A 20,835-nucleotide genomic window follows, 5' to 3' on the forward strand; every position below is an offset into this window, starting at 1 on the left:
TTATCAAAGAGTCTGGAGCTGTAGTAGTTTGAGGAAAGCTGGTCGCTCCTGTTGTGCACGGATGGGAAACCCAAAGCATTGCCTCACAGAGGAGAAGTCAAACAGAGCCCAGTCCTCACATGTGGTGATGGGCAATGACAAGCTGTCCGGTTAGCATCAATGTAGTTGTGAGCGATCCCAAGGATGCACTGCACCTGGCCTAGGCAAACTAGTCATGGGTGAGGTGGGAGCAGAGGGTCTTAACTGGGAGGAAGGAAAGGGCTGGAACGTGATGGGGAAAGGCCATGAGGGGAGAGCTGAGGTGGCTCCAGTGGAGGGGTGTATGTGTGTGCGTGTGTCAGGGCATGGGGCACAAATCTCCAGAAAAGCTAGTTCTGCCAGTGATGCTAGTTCTGCTACTCACAGAGCAGCTTGCTGTTGGATGGCTTTACTCAGTGAATGCAATGAATGTGTTTGCAGCAGCTGGTAGATACAATCTTTGCAAAGACATCAAACCTCATTTCCTGAAGTTTTGCTGTTTTCGAGACTGGTAAACCTCTGAGTTATTTGCTGGGCCTGACACTTGTGATCAGTGTTACCATTAAAGACTCCCACCTCTATTGCATAAGTCACTTACATAGTAATAGCCTGAACTTAGACTTAATATAACAGAGGTCACCCAGCCTGACAGCCCTTCTGTCTAGTTGTCATATAGTGAGCTGGAAAAGGAAGGACGGAAATAATTTTATAATACATGAGGTCAGATTCTCAGAAGACCAGTGGTTTCGTAGCCCAGATGTGGGAGTTTAGTATCAATGGAGGTAAGTTCTTTCTTTTCATGGATGGAGTGCTCCTGGGCAGTAACTAACATTAGTTGCATTATCAGCCTTTCAGGATTGTGGATAACAGGACTATTTAAGGAAAATCGGGCAGCCATGTGTGGGGCTGATAGCTGTAGAGACCTTTGCAATGACTGCATTGATCAGGATATAGAAACTGTAAAGATCGTTACAGATTGAAATATGGGGTTTTCTGATTTTTTTCTTTTTCTTATTTACTGAAATTGCTGTAATATGGCAGATATTGCCTGCACAAAGGAATATGTGCAACCCAAGCACATAGCCCAGATCTTCTCAGCCTGTCTTCATGTGGGAGGTGCTCCATAACACCATCCTCATTGCCCTCCTCTGGACTTGCTCCAACAGCTCCATGTCCTTCTTATGTTGAGGACACCAGAACTGTACACACACACTGTACACAGTGCTCCAAGTGGGGTCTCACGAGAGCAGAGGGGCAGGATCATCCCCTTCGACCTGCTGGTCACACTTCTTTTGATGCAGCCCAGGATACGGTTGGCTTTCTGGGTTGCAAACATACATTGCTGGCTCATGTTCAGTTTCTCATTGACCAACACCCCACTGCCATTCTTTATACTCCATTGCAAAGAGAGCCTTAATGTAAGCTGTGACACTAAGATGGGTGGAAGGAAGGGGGAATCAACCCATTTGTGATTCACAAGTGATCTGGGAAATCATAAAAGATATATGTTGTCCATGAAGAATTTGCTAAACGACATTATGTAAAGACTGCAACTATTTAGCTGCTGACTATGCTGCAGGACACCTTTTGTTACCCATGAGATTTTTTTATTTGAGGCAGAGCGTGAAATAATCATGTGAAGACACGAGTGTATGAGAACTACCATTCGTCAGAAAAAGGGAAATTTAGTCATATATTTAGCATCCATTTCCCCTCTTTTTGGGAAATCCAAATACATATTTTCTCTCTTTCTCTCTCATCCTCACTCTACGGAAGGAAACAAAGGTGGGTCTAAAATGTCGTTTGCTTCTGACACAAATCTGATTGGGCAATGAGAGACAAATTTCCGCTGTGTGTTGAGCTAAACTCTATATAAGGTCCTCACTAGCACTTTTCTTACATCTTTTAATGAGAAGCTAATGGCTGAAAGGCTTCTGAATCACAGGTAAGTGAATCTGATGGTAACTTGGGAATGAAACCTCTCTAAATCCTCAGATTGTGTAGGGCTTGTAGAGACTGGTAGATATTTAACCAAAGGGACCAGAAAGCTCTGAACAAAATAACCCAGTATTTTGATCAGGCAAGGGTCTAACGAGAGAGAAACTTCCCTGTTACAGGGTATTACGTGTGAACCACAGGGCTTGTTAATGCCTCAGACAGAGTCACTAGCACCTAGTCCAAGCATAGCCAAGGGGGGCTACAGCTCCATGCCAGTGCCCTTGAAAACCGTGCAGATCTAGCAGTAAGGGAGAAGACCCATGGTTATGAAACAGTATTATTGAGCAAGAGGTTGGCTTTGTGGTGTGGTGGAGATGACAATAAGCTAGAAATAGTATATTATAGCCAAACTATCAGATGTCAGATAAATATAGCTACTAGAACAGGAAGAAATTTGGATTAAAACTGCGTTACAAATATGAGCATGATGGGATACACAGAAGATGCCTGAAGGTGAGTACCCAAGAATATGACTCTATTATATTGGTAGAAATATGTTTTCTGTTTTGGATACAATTGGAAATAATTGTCCAGTCATTTAACGTTCATCCCAGGGGACAATCATAGTGTTAGGCTAATGCTGAATGCAGGCAATTTACATTTCTCTGTATAAAATGGAAATAGTGTGTATCAACTACATGCATATGTGTACTGTATAGCACATAAACACCTTACATAGAACATAAACCGATACCTGTACATAGCATGGTTTATCTATTTTTGCTTGCAATACACTGAGATAGCACATAATCTATCAACTGAGTAGCAGTGTCACTGTCTCTGATTTTTAGGACGAGTTGTTCAGGGTTGTCCTCACCTCTCTTAGCACGTACGGTAACAGTGACCATGTTGAAAACTCACTTGTGCACCAATAGCAAGATGGGTGTGCATGCCTCTGGAGTCAAAGTTTTCTCCCAAGAGAAACATTTCTTGGAGACTTTGAAAGCTTGGCTCTGCTTATAGCAGGAAGATTGCCTGCAGCCTCATCTATGCTAGCTGGCCTACTTCAGTAGTCATGGAGGAGAAGATAGAGAGATGCAGGATTTAATGAGGGCCATAGAACACCTGAAGTGACTGCTTAAAAGAACTGAAGTCTATTCTGCTGCATCTTTGCTCCTGTGTTCACCCAAGCTACTACACTATAACTGATATGAAGCAGCTGACCTGTGCCTCAGTTGTATCTTATTGCAAAATAAGCAGAGCTATATTTTTCCACCCATAGCAGTTGCACTGAAAAGCTGTGGGGACAGCAGCATCTTGTGGTATGTTGTTTGCATCTCCTAAAGTGAAAGGAAAGGGACAGAAATGATGTGTTCTTCCCAAGCCAGATGCTCTTGTTCCACAAGTCAGGCCCCATAAACTAGAGATGAAGAAGCCTTTCTGCTCACTAAGGGTGAACCAAAGGAGTGAGGAAAACAGCAGATAACTCTTAAGCTAATGTTTAGTATTTTCATTGTATCTTCTGTCTTGTAATAAACTTCCCTTTAGATTTCAAAACACTCTCCCTTGATCTTCTCCTTCTGATTTCCTCTGGAAAAAAATGTGTGGGCTCTTCTTTGTCCTGGTGACATTCACATTGGGTGCCTCTGCTTTCAGACTCCAGCAAGTCAAAAGCACAGGTAAGGACATGATTTTTTTCCCCATCCTGTCTCCCTCTCCCTTCTTTTTAATGTGCCTGGCTGACAGTAATGTAAAAATATCTCTGATTTATATAGAAAACTGCCCACATCACACCGTGTATTTCAAACATTACTATGAATTGCATGGAGAACCTGTGGTTCTGAAATGCCCTTCCCCCAGATACAAACATTTGGATTTTTCTGCCTTGACCCCTAATATCACATGGTATAAAAATGGTTCAAAAACCATGATATCAGGAAGAGATGAAGATCCAAGAATCTGGGCGAAAGGAGATGCACTCTGGTTTTTACCAGCAATGCTAGAAGACTCAGGAGTATATATCTGCACCAGAAGGTGGGTATTTAAAAGAAAATCCAGAGTACTAACAAAATGACTGTGTCAAAACCACATTAGCTGGATTCTAAACTCCAGTTATGTTCAGAGTATGCCTGGATAAGATCATTTCCTCGCTGACTTTATTAGAGAAACAAATGTTAAAAGTCAGAACTCTTCTATGCATTGTGTGTCTCTATATAACTGAAATCAAGATAATCGTGACACAGTATTGCCACTCTGGCTGTGATCTCATGAGGAAATAGTGTACAGAGAGCTTGTTCTAGCTTATTTATGAGCCAGTCAGGGCTGTGGCAAATGCGGACATGCTGCAGGCAGGGGATGCTGCAGAATGCAACCTTTGTGTTACAGCCCCAAGAAAGCAAATAGCCTTGTTTGCACTTCAGGTTGCCTTATGAATCATATACCAAGGCACCATGGTCCTGCAGTGGCTTCCTTCCCTCTTCCTTATCCCTGGTCTTTTCTTTTGCTTCACATTTTAAATCAGAATTTGATTGCCCTGGTATTTCTAGAAGATCTTGCATGAGACCCAATATGTGTTTACTACACTGGTACCAGACTTTTGACATTGCAGTGGGTTGAGACTGGAGCCATGGCTTTTTTCAGTCATCTTTTTCTGAGTGTTTACAATCTGACAGCCCTCTATACAGTTTCAAAAGAGGTACCAGGGTCTGGATTTGTGGGGAACTGAGGAAGGCAAAACCACCCATCACCATTGGAGCCTGAACTCCAGGAGTCCCAGGTCCTTGTCCCCTGCCAGCTCCTCCATCCAGCCATCCTCCCAGAACACCTCTGGCAACCAGCATCTTGCTCTGGGACCTATGGAGGAAAACATACCTCTACATCCCTGGAGCTGCCTGTGTACGGTGCAGTTTCCTTGCTGGCAAGGCACCCCTCGTGAGTGACATGTCAGCAGTGGAAGAGGTGGACAGGCAGAAGTTAATAAATCATACTCAGCGTATCGGGTTGTCCTTTCCACATGTCTAGGCAGAGACTGCAGAGGCACAGCAGAAAAGAAAGACTTTGGTAGTAAGGCCAGAATAACAAAAGGTTGCAAATATTGTCCTAGAGCACAGAGTAGTTGCCTGAGACTTTCAAGGGTGTTTTCAAATCCCCTTTTTGGACTATTCTGCATCAGTTCCTCAACCTACAAAACTATGGCAGTATGAGAGCTATAGTAAAATGCTGTGAAACCTGTTTGAAAAAGATATGCAAGAGCCAAGTACATAGCTTCATCGCTTGCATTATTACAAGATTGATGAAGTACAAAGTGTCTTTCCTTTGCAAATCACCCCACAGGGAAGCTGACAGATATTTTTCAACACTCTGAAACATGAGCGTAGAAGCAAATTACCACAGATCTCTGTTTCTGCTAAGCAAGTACTTTGGATTTTGGCATCTGGCCTGTAGGTGACAGCAGGTCCCAGAGCCCTACCTGTAGCGTGAGTCCATCTGCTTGCAGCGCCCAGCTGCACTCCAGGGGCACCAGTGATTTTCCAGGATCCCTCCTGGTATGATTTCAGTCTTGGCCTCTCAGAAACTGCTGAGGAGGTAAATGGAGCCAGGAGGAAACTCAAGGGTGTCACTCATGTTCCCCTTGTCGCTGGTGGGTGCTCACCTCTCCCCATTCTATCTACAGGAACCCCTCCTACTGTGCCGAGGTCTCCATCCACCTCACAGTCGTGGAGAAAACAGCTGCTCAGGAGATTGCTTACCTCCAGGTCCTCTTCACTTTCACCTCTGGAAAGATCGTTTGCCCTGAGCTATGGGATTTTACACCAAACAGGACAAGCCTGGAGCTCAAGTGGTACAAGGTAGAACTTTCACCTCCTCTTTGTGCAAAGCCTAATCCCAACCTGTTTGTAAAGGCACATATATGTCCATTTTCTGTTTCTCCTGTACATCATGTTGTTAAAGTCACGAGCACAGCAGAATATCCTTGAAATCTGGGAGCAGACATATATATTTTAAGAAAGGTTCTCTGGGGTAGACTTAGCGCTGGGTGAAGTGCTCCACATGTAATATCCTCTCACAGACAGTGCAGCTATTTTAAAGGCTAGATTACCTACCCTGACTCCAGGGTTTGCTACTTCAGATTGGGCCCTTCTCTTCGGCACTGTGCTTCTTTTTGTGGCCTCTCTAGTGAATCCCATAAAGTAAGACTTCCCAGTGATGCTTCCCCAGTGCTCAGATCGAGTAGCTTTCACTAATCAACTAGAATACAGCATTTGGAAGTACAAGATTCATTACACAATGCTTCTAGTGTCCTCTTGCCTAACTTGCTTTTTAAGTAGGCAAGCTTGGCTTTGCCTGTAAGGTCAAATATTCCCCACTTGGTCACCCTCAGCTGTACAATCTCACACTGGACAGCATGGGATTCTTCTTATACTTTCGTCATACCTTGCTTTAGCTTTTATTTGCGCTCCCACGATGAGCATATGCTCTGCCTCATGTAGCTCTCATTCTTGCCATAGGATGTAATAACTAGGCAGGCTTCATCCATGGCAGGGGGGTTGGAACTAGATGGTCTTCCAACTCAAACCATTTTGTGATCCTATGTAGGGTAAGCAATAGGGTAAGCAATAGTTTTGTGAAAACCTGCATGATTACTAGTGTTTGTCTTCAAAGAACGCCTTAGAATATTACTCTTATGAGGTCACAGTAACAGTGTTGTGAAAACCATCATGGTTACTAAAATGGTTTTGTCTTAGAAGAACGTCTAAGATGATTTAGAGGAATCGTGAAAGAGCCAATTATATCTTTTTCATCTTAAAATAAATATACACTTTATTGAGAAGCTGTAGACATGCATTGTAGATAGATAGGTTAAAATAGTGATTTTTCACACTCCATATAGTGCCTCAGAGCATTTTAGAGATGGATGTACATTTGAAGATCTCTCCCTTTGGTGAGAAAGCAGAACTGCTCAGATTTCCCAGTGATTAAATGAACTTTTAATACCAGAGCAACAAGGATAAGTGATTTTGTAACCAACCACACCTGTCTGAGCCATAGCGCCAATTTCCATCTTTTCTCCAGGATGCTCTGCCTTTGGAAGCCGACAGTGGAAAATTCGTAATTCTGAAAGGTTCAACTTCTCTGATCGTAAATTCTGTGCTACCAACGGACTCTGGCTATTACATCTGCAAGATGTCATTTCCATTTGAAGGTGTGATGTATGAGATCACAAGAACAATTCACCTGAAGACTGTTGGTAAATATCAACCCCTTCAAACACTACGGTGCTGAAGAAAATCTCTTCTTTGTTAACGCAACTAGGGGAAGGAGCTCATACCTGGCTTCTCAGCACTGCCAAAAGAAGGGGGACACTAGGGGTACCTGCTTTGGCACCGGTGGGTGTCTCAGCACTGCCAAGAGAAGGGGGACACTAGGGGTACCTGCTTTGGCACCGGTGGGTGTCCCAAGACCCCCGGCAGGGCTGGGTCACCTCATCAGGGGAGGTTTAAACTGGATATTAGGAAAAATATCTTCACCAAAAGGGTGATCAGGCATTGGAACAGGCTGTCCAGGGAAGCAGTGGAGTCACCATCCCTGGAAGTGTTCACAAGCCGTGTAGATGAGGCCCTCAGTGACATGGTTTAGTGGTGGATTTGGCAGTGCTGGGGTAAAGGTTGGATTTGTTGATCTTAAAGGTCTTTTCCAAGATAGCTGATTCTACGATTCTATGATTTAGCTGACTTGCTGCAGGTTTGCGGAAAGCAGAACTACACATTGCAAGTTTCTGTGGTTGTAAAACCGAATAATTTATGTCTTGGGGAGTGTCACTGCCAGTGCCCTCTGGGGGCTTAGGAAATAGACGCATAAATCTCCCGGGGACGGGAGGAAACCGCTACTCCGCAAACGGGTGAAAACGTCTCCACCCGCCGGGAGCGGTTGCGCCGAGCGGCCAGCAGGGGGCGGGGCGCGCCCGGGCACGGACAGCGCCGCCCCGCCCCTCTCCCCTCCCCTTCGCCTGACGTCCCGTCAGTAACCACGCCCATCGCCACGCGGGGGTGAGCGCGGCGGGGCTGGCTCTGGCAGGCGGCAGAGCCGGGGGTGCTGCTTCCCCGGCTGGGTCCTAGTGCCCGCCGGTGGCAGTGCCGATGGTGTAACCTTCGGTCACGCACGCAGCCGTTCTCTGCGTAGCGTGTGGCTTTTCTGTTTTAGCAAGTGTGAAATGGGTGTGCAAGGCTCTCGGCGCGCACTGCTCACGAAAAGGACCGAGCTTAGTGCCTGACCTTACTGTTGCTTCCAGAAGATGCTCGCTTATCTGCCAGAAGTGCCTCACAGTGCAGCTTTCAGGACCAAGTTGTGGGCTTAATCCTACCTAATTCCATAAACATAGATCTCTCGGCTTGCAATTGGCATGTCTCCCTTTGCCAGTGCGTTTAATAATAAAATGCTCTCCTGAGAGGTGAGAGTTGCTGAGCAAAGTGGCATGTTTATAATACAGAGTTATAGCTCTGGGACAATGCCCACATATTCTCTTCTCCTAGCACTGACTCTCTGTTCTCTTTCTTTCTCCAGAAAAAGAAAAGGGAATTACTCCTATAATTGTGTATCCAACACAAAAGACAACATCAGCTGCTCTGGGTAAGGCCCAACATTATTTCTGGAAATGTCTAATCAGAGAAAAATTAGACTGGGTCCACTTCTGCTGTAATTTGTTGGCATAAATTGTTGTAGTTCTTTTGATCTCCGTTATACTGGTTGAGGGTTGGTGCCGAAGTAGTTTCTGCTTCTTACTGTCTACAGCTAGATGTGATCTATCATGTAGGAGAAGCTGCAGAACTGCTGTAGACTTCAGCCACTATCAAAGCAATAAAAGCACGTTTGCACCATTAGATCAGCTGTCCAGAGCTCTCTCTGCACTAAAACTTTCCTTTTGCAGTATTTCTTCAAACTGGTCTAGGTTACCTGGTAGCTTTGAATGAGCTATCCAGCTCTTTTGGGGGGAGACATTTATTTAATTGCTTTTTACTGTTTGAACTGGGCAACTGATAGTCAGAAAGTACCTTGATAGGGTCTCAATTTTTCTTTGAAGATTTTATTATGACAACAAATTTCTCTGGCGTTTCCTTTTCCCAGAAAATGCCACATATATTTTACACTAAGCTTTCTTAACTTGAGTACTATACACACAGCTGTGCCCTGTGATGTCGTAGTTTTCCCTGCCACTTTTCTTTGCATCAGTGTAGACCACCAAGTCATTTTATTTTTTTGCTTATTGACCTCTCTGGAGTGTTTTGTATCCCTTTTATCACCATCTGCACAGATACATTTGTATGCATTACTGAGCCCATGTAATATATACACACCAGCCTGAAGGCTCTTTCTTTATCCTTGACTCCGAGTTACAATAATTATAGCAAAAGTTTTGAATTTTTGCATGATCACTTTATCCCTGCAGGTCCCACCTTAGGCTGAATGCCTTTGCCCATAGCATCTCTTAGTGAAGGTACACTGCTGGTTAATGCAGCTGCTCCAGGGAGGTAAATCACACCATGCCCTTTAGGCTGCAGTGCGTCAGAAGGAGCAAGGCCACAAAAACGCAGCTTTGCCTCCTGAGGAATGTGTCTAGTGCAAGCTAATTGTTGCAATGGGAAAATAACTTGGTTGGCGGTGGGAAGGACTGCCAAACTGAAGGGTCTTGCTGCCAAGAGTAGGGGATCAAAAGCAACCTGAAGCTCAACTTCAGATTTGAATGTAGTGGTGCTCGACATGTGAGGGAACTTCATCTCCCAGTGGAGAGGCTGGTTTTCACCAAGGGGAAGAGCAGTTCGTCATATATATCCAAATGGGGTTTTAATCTTTCTTTTACCAACAGGCTCCAAGATGACTCTCCCGTGCAAAGTGTTCATTGGACTGAGCAGCCACATCCACACCGATGTGGAATGGCTAGCGAATGACACCACCGTTGACGTGATTTACAAGAAAAGCAGGGTTACAGAGGGCGGGCGACAGTAAGTCTGGCTGAAAGTGTTTCCTTGTTCCAGGGGCTCTCAGTGAAGCTGAATGCCAGGTAGTGAAATGGGATGTGGACAGGTTTGAAGTGAAGGTGAGAGATGAGAAAAAAACAGGCAGGCAAGCAAAAAAACCCCAGACCCAGCCCAGACAGGGGGAAATCAATTCTTTATCTCTGTTTCTTGTTTGCGGTATATTGCAAATGAGCCAGCTGCAAGGCTTAAACTTGAAGCACATTTTCATGGGCAGCTGAGTTGATGGAAGAGCTGACTAAAGTGGAAAGCAATGGGACTTGGTCCTTCCCAGTGCTTCTCTTACCTCTCTCCTTGCCCCATGCCAGCAAAATGGCAACATCCTGTCCCTGACATTAATGAGGTTCTCTGAACACACTAAGACAACAGAAAACTATCCAGTGGTTTGGGTTTTGTTGTTGTTTTAGCATCATTGTTTTTCGCCTTAGGCTTGTTCTTTTCCAAATTAGTGAGTTAAACTGACTCACAGAGATGCCCAGTGAGTGCTAGAGCTGGCGCCAGGGAAACACTGCAGGGATGCTGCTGGGAGGGAGAGGCAGGATATCCCACATCCTTTTGCCCTGGTCCATTGTCTCTCCCAATCTTGAGGAGCCTTCTTTCAGCTGCCTCATAGCTGTATGCCTCAATGATTTTCCTGCTAGGAAAGGAGGGAAAAGACTGCTTTCTGTACCTGTGACATGTTACCTGAGCAGCGCTAACTTTCTATGTTCAGGCTTGCTTCTAGTGCTTTGCAAATGTGGGATAAACCTGGTGGCTGAAATCTCTTCGCTGAGGTCCAAGTCAGTACGTTTTATCTCTCATTGGCTGAAGCTGAGCATGTCCACAAAGATCATCACCCTCAACTGGGCCACAGTGGCTCTGCCTGTAGTGGTGGACAGAGCCCAGAAGGTTCCTGGCTCTGGGATGCCACTGCCTCTGTTCTGTTTGGTTAAACTGGTCACTCACCAGCTAGCAACCTCCCAAAAGAGCTCCTGGCTATTGATTAAGATTTAGCATGGGGTAGGAATCATTCCCAACAGAGTTTGGGGATGTAGCATCCCTATTCTGAAGGACACATGGTTAGCTGGTTTTGGCCATTTGTGGCCATCAGTGCCAGATAACAACCTGGCCATGCATAGTTTATTGCACAGCTGCAGCCAGAGGTAATATGGCAACTCAGCTGTATGCTCAAGCCCTTATGTGTTTTTACATTCCCCACAGCATCATTAAGACCATGATTTTACATGAATATGTGACAGTGCTTTAAACCTGTGGTCAGGAGCTTTAACATTTACTGTGGCTATAGTCTGCAGGCTTTAGAATAGGACAGCACATGTACTTTCTTACTTGGACTTTAAAAATTATTTTTATGATTACTATCACTATCATTATTATATTATCTATTATTATACAGTTCTGTAAGGACAAGATACCATGACAGCTAGGGCTCATGCAGAGCCCACGGTATGTCAGACACCCCAGTTCTGCTGGAAGAAAGGCAAAACAGCTCAAATGCCAGTGGGAAATCAGATTCCCTGCAGAAATCTCTGGCAAAGCACCTACTGCCATGTTGCTGCCTTCCTGCAGTACAGTCCCAGGAGGAGTGCACAGGGAACAACATTGCCGCAATGCATAGCAAACTCATGATCAGATCATTAAAGAGCAGCTCCAGCAATGACTAAAAGATATCAAGAGACAATGTTTGACTGCAGCTAGAAAACTGCTTTCAAATAGTTGGACTGATGAAACAATCAATCAGGTTGAAATAAGCTGGAAACTTGCTAAGACAGTTTCTTGTACTGAGTGCTTGGCTTTGGGTGTGTGACAGACAGGAATGGTGGTTCAATTTGCTGAGTGAGCATTTGCAGAGTTGTATTCTCCGTATGTCCTCTTCCAGCTGATAGCAAGAATTAATCTCAGAAATGAATAGGTGGTCAGAGAGAAGGAATTAGGTAATACCACGATGCTGTGTAGAGAGCGCAAACATACGCAGAATTCTGCTCACCTTTCTTGTTTCCTTTTTCTTTATTTTTGCAAGACAAATCCAGATAATTTTTTTTCCTGGAGAAGTCACCAAGTGCAGGATGGGTACTGACTGCTGAGACTCAAACAGTTGGCACACTGGTTTGGAAGACACAGTCTTCTAATGCTGAGGGACTAGTTCAGAAATGAGGAAATATCTAATGCGTTTTCTTGCAATGTGCTGTTAGAATGAACATATCAAATGTCAAAAAGCCACCTTACAAAAGAATTTATCATTAAATTTTTCCTTTTCTTCCAGAGAAATAGTAGAAAATGGTGAAAACTTCATTGAAGTGCCACTGATTTTTGATTCTGTCGAAGAAGTGGATTTTTACACAGACTTTACGTGTCTGGCACAGAACAGATACGGATACCAAGTACTGCCAACAAGGGTCAAGCAGGAAGGTAACTAGTTTGGCTGCTTATTTGGGATAATTATTATCATTATTCTAATGCTAAAACATCATACAAACCTTTTATACTGTCAGAGCCAGTATCAGGATGAATTACTGCCTGGGGAAAACCTGATTGCCTCTTTCATCTGTGGGCTTTGAAATAACCTGTTCACAAAATACAATTTCTGTGGGTCATTCAGTGACATTTTCTGCAGGGATAAGGATCTGTGCGGGTATATCTGTTCATTGGAGAGGGCTCCAATATAGATACGTTTAGTGAAATGATGGCTCCAGTGAGACTACTGGCAAACTCCCATTGGGTACAGCAGGGCCAGATCTCCTCCAGATCTCCTCCAGTTCTTCAAGAAGTAGGAAAAAAGACAATAGCAGAATAAAGAGCAGAGTGTTCCTTCTCATGCACAGACTGCCGCCAAAATAACAAGAAGTGTGAATGATGATGGGTGTTGTTATTTTGGCTCCTAGTGATGGGAAGAGAAGCCTTAACCTCAGTGCAATTAATGCTGCAGTGTGATAGACTGCTGGCCAAGAACCAGCTGTAAAAACAATGTGAAGCAATGCTAATTGTTTCTTTGCATGACGTTGATGAATCACCCAAGCTTGCTCACACTGTCTTAGAAAAGCACATGAACATTTGCAGTCTTCATTATGAGTTATAACTCATGACTCACTCCAGCATCTTTTGATGAGCGATTTGGACTCACTTTGCTAAATGATGTGCTGCCTTTGTCTTCCATGGGCTACACAGGTATTACTACAGAGGAGGCAATCCATGAACCAATATAGGCTGGAATAATCCAAAATTATCTGGATGAACACTGGTGTTGGAAATTAGCTGTATTTTGGGAAAAAGCTCAGAGTCTTGGCTTGATCATGAGTAATTTATAAGCCACTCTTATTTGAGAAAATTAATCACACAGCTTGAGGGTGGACCAGGCAGTGCTTTTATCTCCTGCTTGGAGTGTCTCTGCTTTCACCAAATTAAGAGAAAGCACACAGCCACTCTGGGCAGGGGTCAGGAAGAGCTACGTGAATGCAAAAGGATTGAACTTTAAATTCTCACCCTCTGTTGTTTTCCACTTCTTCCTCTCATCTTCATAAAAGTCTATTTCCCAGAGCACTCAATCAATAGACCTCTTCCTTTCACTTCCTTTCCTGATCAGGGTGATCAGACCTGCTGGAAGGTTAACTTGCAGACATCCTTTTTATTGTGATTTCTCCTCCTCCAACTTGAACTTAGAGAACTATGTTCCTGGGAGGGTTATTTTGTGAAAATATTCCATTTCTTTACTTTTCCAGCTGTTGGCTTGTCCTGGTACATTGCGATGACTCCCATCACATTGGCCTGCATAATCGTGGGGGGGATATGCATACACAAGTGCTGGAAGAGGAAAGCTGATAAAGGATACACAACAGCAAAGGTTTAAAATTTGCTTTATTCTCCAACCACCAACACAACAAAAAGTCATCCTAGCTATCCTTCACATGAGACACAAAGAGACATTTCAGACTGCTTTCCCAGCAGATGGGTATATATCAGCTCTTTTCCTCTTCTCCATCTTCTACGATCAGATGATGTTTTAAGCTTTCATTTAATGCTGCCTACATGCAGGAAACCTGTTTCTATTATTTTTGCAGCTAGGGTGCAACTTTGGAACACAAAATACCATGGAATGTGCCCTGGGTATTGGAAGGGTAGGGAAAGGGAGGTGTTCTCACCCTTTGTAATTCCAGTAGTCTTCATGTTTAAAAAACTCTGAAAACAGAAGCTAAGAAAGCTTGCTACAGAAGGACAATTCCACACTAGAGTGAAAATGCAGTTTTCTTATGTATCCAAACTTATTTTATTTTCCTTCAGTCTAAAAAGAGTAGTTTTTTCCCCTTTTCCAGAGCCAAATACAGTTGTCATGGCAACTGTGTATCTGTGAACTTTTCCACAGAAAATGTGATTTTTTCTTTTTCAGCAGTTGGATTATTCTCTGCTTAAATGGACTATCTCAGAATATCCCTCCCTGGAGATAACTGCATCAGCATAACAGATAATTATACACCGGAGAATTCAGTTCTGTTTATCTACCAATATCTCATAGCTAGGGATTCATAGGCAGCTGTAACATGTTGTTATCTCTGCCAAGAAAAGAATTTGGAGGGATGTTTAGTGTTCTGAGAGTTATTTGACTAATATAAAGTTTTATTCCTGGAAGCAATTGGACAGATTGCCGGTAATAATGTGCAGTCTTGCCCTTCTGTGACTCTAAAAGTCTTTCATAACTGGCCTGATTCTCCTCTCTGATATGAGTATAAAAGTCTGGCATAGATTCCCATAAGCAATGAGTTTGCACCAGTCTAAAGCTGGTGCAGCTTCAGGAACCTTGTCTTTTAAACTGAAGCATGCAAATCACTTACTCATGATATAAAATGCTGCCTGTTAGGTTAATGTAACTGGATTCCACTCGACATAAATCAGAAGGAAGCAATAATCAGTGACCATGTTGTGCTTTGAGGATCAGAAGAAGTAGAATGACTTGGTTACTTCCTCTTCCAAGAAATAACACTTATGATAGCCGAGAAATAGTTCCATCATATATAATGTGTATTATCTTCAATTGTATGGGAGGGGAAGAGATTCAGCCGTAAGTTCTAGTTACAGACCCTTAACTGACACCTCTCACAGACACTGAAGATAAAGCTTTTCGTTCAGGTAAATCAGAACAAAATCAGAGGTTTTTCTAACTCTGTAGGTAAAATAAAAATAAAAAATAAAAAAATCAGGAAAAATATTGGTGCCAAAGAAACAAAATGTAATGTAGGAATGCTAGGAGTACATGTGATTCCACAAACTAGGGAAATGAAAAACTTGCACCCATCTGGGAGAGACCATAATCTAATTTCTTTCCACCACCACTTATAGCTGGTTCTGAGTTTAGCCCAATAAATATCTGGAAGTATTTTAAAGACTAGAATGTGGCTTGAATTAAGAAACCCTTCAATCTATTAGCAAGAACCTTCATATTTTTGAGATTTAAGCCAAAGTCTCCCTTTAAATGTTCTAAACATTTGCTGTTAAGATACAGGCACAGAGATTAGATTTCTGACACAATCTGAGTCAATAGCAACCAAAGAAGACCACTGGACTTACTGCTTCTGAGTGCAGGATGTTAAAGATGATGATAAAGAATACATATATTTTGTGGGCAGATGGGAAAAAGGTGGCTGCAAGTGTGGAAAGCAGTCAATCCACTTGGTATTAGTTCTTTGAAGGAAGAAAACTGTAGATTAATTGACCATTGCTGGAAGGAACATAAAAAATGGTTTAGGTACATGAGGAATGCTAATTTTTATGAAGCAATTGCTAGTTTGTAGCTAGGGAAGAAATTAGGTTTGCCAGTAACTGTAATCTTTCCAAATATGATTTGTTCTTCCTATCCTTCATCTGTATCCTCCACAAGTAGTGTGGTAACACATCTGGCTGTAGGCACATGGTTGGATTTCACTAAATTGTGGAAAAGAAGCAGAACTTTTGGTATATGGAGTATCAGTGTCATAAGAAAGATCCTCCTCCAAACTAGACAGGGAGAAAGAAATGTGAATGTGAGATAAAAATCAGGTATACAGAGAATGGATCTTACATACTCAGGGGCATCTTGAATACAAGGGGAATGTAAAGAAACAAAGGTTTATCTTTTATGAAGTGATACTTGCTTCTCTGACCACAGGTATAGTAATATTCTGCAGGCTTTCACCACAGGAAGACTCGTTCAAGCGAATTACATAGTGTAAATGTTTTATAGGTAGTCTTGAACAAGAGACCTACATAATGTAAATGTTTTACATAGATTTGTTTTGTTATAAACAAGGGTATCATGGTCTGTATTGGTTTTGAAAATGTTATGTGAAAAAAGGACAAAAAAAAATAAAACCAAACCAAAGTGCTGGTGTGTGAGTTGGGTGGGAAGGAAGCTGTGAGATGGCTCTTTGGGGGTGTCAGCTCTTTCCAGGAGAGGTTTGATTTTGCCAGCACTCTGCTACAGGGGGGCTCATCCCCTGAGGGCACAGTGACCCCGGCTCTGTGAGGCTGTGGGATGAGCTCTGTCCTTCAGTCCTTCAGCTGCTTCATCTCTCACCCTGTGGCGGTGCCTTGTCACACCAAAGGGGGACTGAATCCTGATGGGCCAAGCTCCCTTCCTGACTGCCACAATGTTCATGGCTGTCCTTGCTCTACAGTCCACTGAGCGTTTGGGCTCACTCTGGGCAGCTCCCTCTGCCTACCAGCTGTTGAAGGAGTTTTGTGTTCCTCCACTGACTTCTGTTGCGAGACTTCTGGAACTGTAAATTAACACAGATTATCACTGTGGGAATGTGAATTTAGCATGTGCTTCCCAGGTGGGGAGATCTGTCTTATTCACCTTCCCAAAGGCAAAATTTTTGTCTTTCCTTTTTTTCAGTCAAAATTGGAGAACTCCAGTGGTCACTGTACTTTAGGTAGGTGCACCCCAGGAAGTTCAGTCACTAACCTCCATGCATTTTGAGGGGAAAATGTCCTGAATCTCAAGGCAAATTGAGACTGAAGACTTACTTGTGCTGGTTTATAATTGGACCTGAAGAGAAATGCAGTATCAGGGAACACCACCTCACATCAAAGATTCAGGGCTCTACACCACGGTGTTTCTATTCAGAAAAATTAATGATGTAAGGAGAATGAGGCCACTGTGCTCCTAGGACTGTGTGGGTTTATAGCATTTGCCAGAGAGCTCATCTGCCCACAATAACTTCTGGGGCACACCTACAGATGGGAAGAGGCTGTTGTCCCATGGTCTTGGCATGAGTTAGCATCCAGGACAGAGGCTGCTCCTGCAGAAGTAGTTATTTTCCATCAGCATAGAATCACAGAACGGTTTGGGTTGGAAGGGACCTTAAAGATCAGCTAGTTCCAACCCCTTGCCACGGGGAGGGACACCTTCCACTAGACCAGGTTGCTCAAAGCCCTGTCCAGCCTGGCCTTGAACACTGCCAGGGATGGGTTATACACAGCTTCTCGGGGCAACATGAGTTCAGTTAACAACTATTTTCTTGTTTTGCTCAGCATATGTGACCTTAATGTCAGCTATTCATCTAAATAGGCAGTATAACTAATATTTGATGAGAGTAGCACCTGAAAAAAAGTGAACATGGAATTTGGAGAGCAACAAATAATTAGGTCTGCTGGTTCCCAAACAAAACTCTTAAATAAATGTGGGAGAGAATGGAAATAAGAATTGGATCCACACAGAGGGCTGATTGTGGCAGGTCAAGATAAGAAGGTTACTGTTGAAAATTTATTTTATTCTAGTAGCTGGGGAGGCAAGGTGTGTGTGCAGGAGGACAAGAAACGTGGAATACCATTACCAGGAATAATGCTGTAAGCATGAGAATAGCTGATGAAAGCATTTGATGATCATTCTGACCCAAGTCTGCAAAGCAAAAGGCCCAGAAAAGCAAAACAAAGTAAGGAACAGGTCTTATGTTTTGGAACTGAGAACTCCCTGTCCACTCATAACCTTGGAGCAGCTAAATATAGCCTAGGGTGGGGTACTTCTCATCCAGCCATCACACAGCCAAAAGAAATACAGCCGGTCCAAGACAGCCATTGATGTTTCCTCTCCAGTCAGTGGAGAAAGAGTTATCTCCAGTGCCTAAACTAAATGGGATGAATTTCCCGTTAGAAGTGCCTGTCTTTTTCCACCAGTGTAAGACAAAGTGAGACTAATCCATCCCGGATTACAGGAACAATTGTTTGTGGACCACTGGATTTCAGGTTATCAGGGAGGTTATAAAAAGAAACAGGCTTAAGACCAAAGACATCCTTTCACATAGCTGAAGCTGCTGGGCTTTCTTGGGAAATGGCTTTAATGCTAGCAGTTCCCTGGGCAGACCAAGGACACAGGCTCATGCTAAATTAAAGTACTGTGAGAGGTTGGGAGGCAGGTACAAAGGTATGTATTATGGAATCCAACAGAAGAGGCAGGCTGAAAATCCAAGGTTGATGCCTTGGAAAAACATTTGTGGCTCATGGAGCATGTGGTCATGAAGTGCCACAGCTATTACAGGAAGAAAGGAAAGAGCTGCTGTATGTGTATAGCTGAAGTACACAGAACTTTCCTGGGACCCGGAGGAAATCTGTGAGCTGGGGGCTCTCAGGCATGCATGGGGCAGGGGGGGGTGCCAGCCCTTTCACAGCACTCAGCCAGCTTAATTTCCACTGCAGCCAGTGCCCACCTGCTCCTCCCAGGCACTGCTGGGCAACAGCAGCAGGAAGGAACACATACTGCTATGTGCAAATGAAATATCATAACAGTAGCCTGCTGCTAGTGGAGAAATAGACTGTTGATAAGAAACCCACTAAAAGTATACATAACTCATTGGTCTGCTTTAGTGTGTTCATTGCACTGGAAATTATAGTCTGTATCAGTTTATATGTTAGCTAGTATATACAATGTAAACAGCTTAATAAAGCAGATGAAATATAGCAGCAGTTTTTGAAGGACATATCAATATTTTCCATGCACCTAATAATAACAGGGAAACTTTTAAAAACTCACATAGATCCAAGCTCACTTGTTAGAAATTGGGAAATTCATCCATTACTGAATCTTCAATTGCAAATTATAGTTTGGCTCTTAGAGCTGTGTGTCCCTCCTAGCAGTTTTAGATTTTTGCACCAGTCTAAATTGTCTCAGAACCTGACGACAGCTACAGGTGTACACATCAAACTCCCATGAAGTGTGGTGAAACAGCCAATGCCTCAATACTGACACAAAGAGAAGGTCCTCTCTTTCTCACTGTTTTTACTGGTTTGTCATCTGTTGAACAGTTCCACAGGAACATCACTTATATGTACTTAAATTTCATAGAAATGCATTGATTTCTTTGTGGATAACAAGGCATTAGCAGTGTTTCTGTTTCATGGGGCTTGAATTCTCCTATTTGTTTAAAACCTTAGATGTCCTGTTTTGCCTTGCTTATAGAGGATTTATCTGTCTGCTAAGCTGTGGGATAAATGAATCATACTGTTTGCTTGCTTTGGCTCACAAATATGCTTCGTCATAAGTGCTAGAGAGGCCAGACTATGACTGGAAATAGTTGATACTATGTTTGTTTACTTGCAGAAAAATAAAGACTCTCGAAGTAACTTGTGGCTTTCAAGTTGTGGACACAGCTGAACTAAATTATTAGAGGGTGTCGTTACATGTAGTCTCAATATGTTGCTACCACTCTTTTCCTTTTTACTGGAACTTACAATAGCTGGTGTCCAGCTTATTTGAGAACTCTCCAGAGGAGACAGTGGACAAGCCACAATGGTTTCTCAGCTCTTGTCATCATGATCCGGATAGCTTGTGGATGTTAGGGAATAGGGTCCCCTTCTTGTGAGTAGAGAAGAGCCATCAGCTCACCGGAGAAACAGATGCCCTGTGTTTGATCACAGCTGATGGTAGTTTACCTGCTGAATCTAAGCCAGCAAAATGCAGGAGGAAGCACAGTAAAGATTGGAGCTTCATGTCTCCACCCAAGAGTGGCAGAGCTGTATAGTTGATTGCTCCTTGCTAGGAAAGAATGTCTTTTTTTATTACTGCGCTGATGTGGTGCCATTTAGGTAATATGGATTACATGGAAGAATGTAAGGATGAGTGGAAGAGGGTGGCTTCTCATGAGGAGAGCTGTGAAGTGCTGCAAGAACACCTGGGGAATAGAGAACTTGTGAGAATAGGCAGTATGAGCTTATCTTCTGCCTGGAAAGGAAAAAGCAGGCCATGGTAACTGCCTGTAAGCACATACAGTAGGAGAGTAAAAAAGCAAGGGCATGTAATTATTTCCACTTATGAAGGAGATTGGGATGAAAAATGCATAACCAAAACTAAGTTGGCCACTAATCATTGCAGCAGTGAGGTCCTGAAAGAGCTTCTCAGCAGGACTAATGTGTAGGAAAAGAAATCACTTTTAATCCGGAGCTGGGTACAGCTATGAAAGGGATTATATGTGTGTGATAGCAGGGGGTCTTCCTGCGAGACTGCATCATGTCCTCTGGCTTTGTGCTCTTTGTTTCCAATGAAAAAGGGCTGGACAGCTGAAGAGAAAAAAATGCCATCTAAGAGTTTAATTATCGTGTCATTCTTATTTCCTCAGTTAAATCCCTAATACTGATATTTACAGCCCTTTCAAGCTTGTAAGGGCTGGAAGATCAAAAGAATTAAACTCTGAACACAATTGCTGGATATGTCTTTGTAGACATGTCCAAAGTCCTAATCTGCTTTAAACTCTGCCGGGAGATGCCAGTTACCCCTGGAAAATAGCCCTTAATGAGAGTTTGCTTTCCTCATAGAGGGAGTGATCCAGTCTATAAACAAAAGTGTGTTGTAAGAGATGGTTAGCTCTTCATATGACCCAAGTGCCTGTGTGAT

General features: G+C 43.2%; 1 protein-coding gene across 1 annotated transcript; it reads left to right on the plus strand.

Moving 5' to 3' along the window:
- The first annotated feature begins 1,918 nt into the window (after positions 1-1,918).
- Positions 1,919-16,332, plus strand: IL1R2 (interleukin 1 receptor type 2). Its single transcript, XM_030475751.1, has 9 exons — positions 1,919-1,963; positions 3,505-3,635; positions 3,732-3,990; positions 5,630-5,804; positions 7,030-7,204; positions 8,518-8,583; positions 9,818-9,953; positions 12,247-12,392; positions 13,700-16,332. The coding sequence occupies exons 2-9, from the start codon at positions 3,557-3,559 to the stop codon at positions 13,825-13,827; spliced, it is 1,164 nt and encodes a 387-aa protein (XP_030331611.1). The 5' UTR covers positions 1,919-1,963; positions 3,505-3,556; the 3' UTR covers positions 13,828-16,332.
- The last annotated feature ends 4,503 nt before the right edge of the window (positions 16,333-20,835 follow it).

This window comes from Strigops habroptila, chromosome 2, assembly GCF_004027225.2.
Source record: "Strigops habroptila isolate Jane chromosome 2, bStrHab1.2.pri, whole genome shotgun sequence".
Classification (NCBI taxonomy): domain Eukaryota; kingdom Metazoa; phylum Chordata; class Aves; order Psittaciformes; family Psittacidae; genus Strigops; species Strigops habroptila.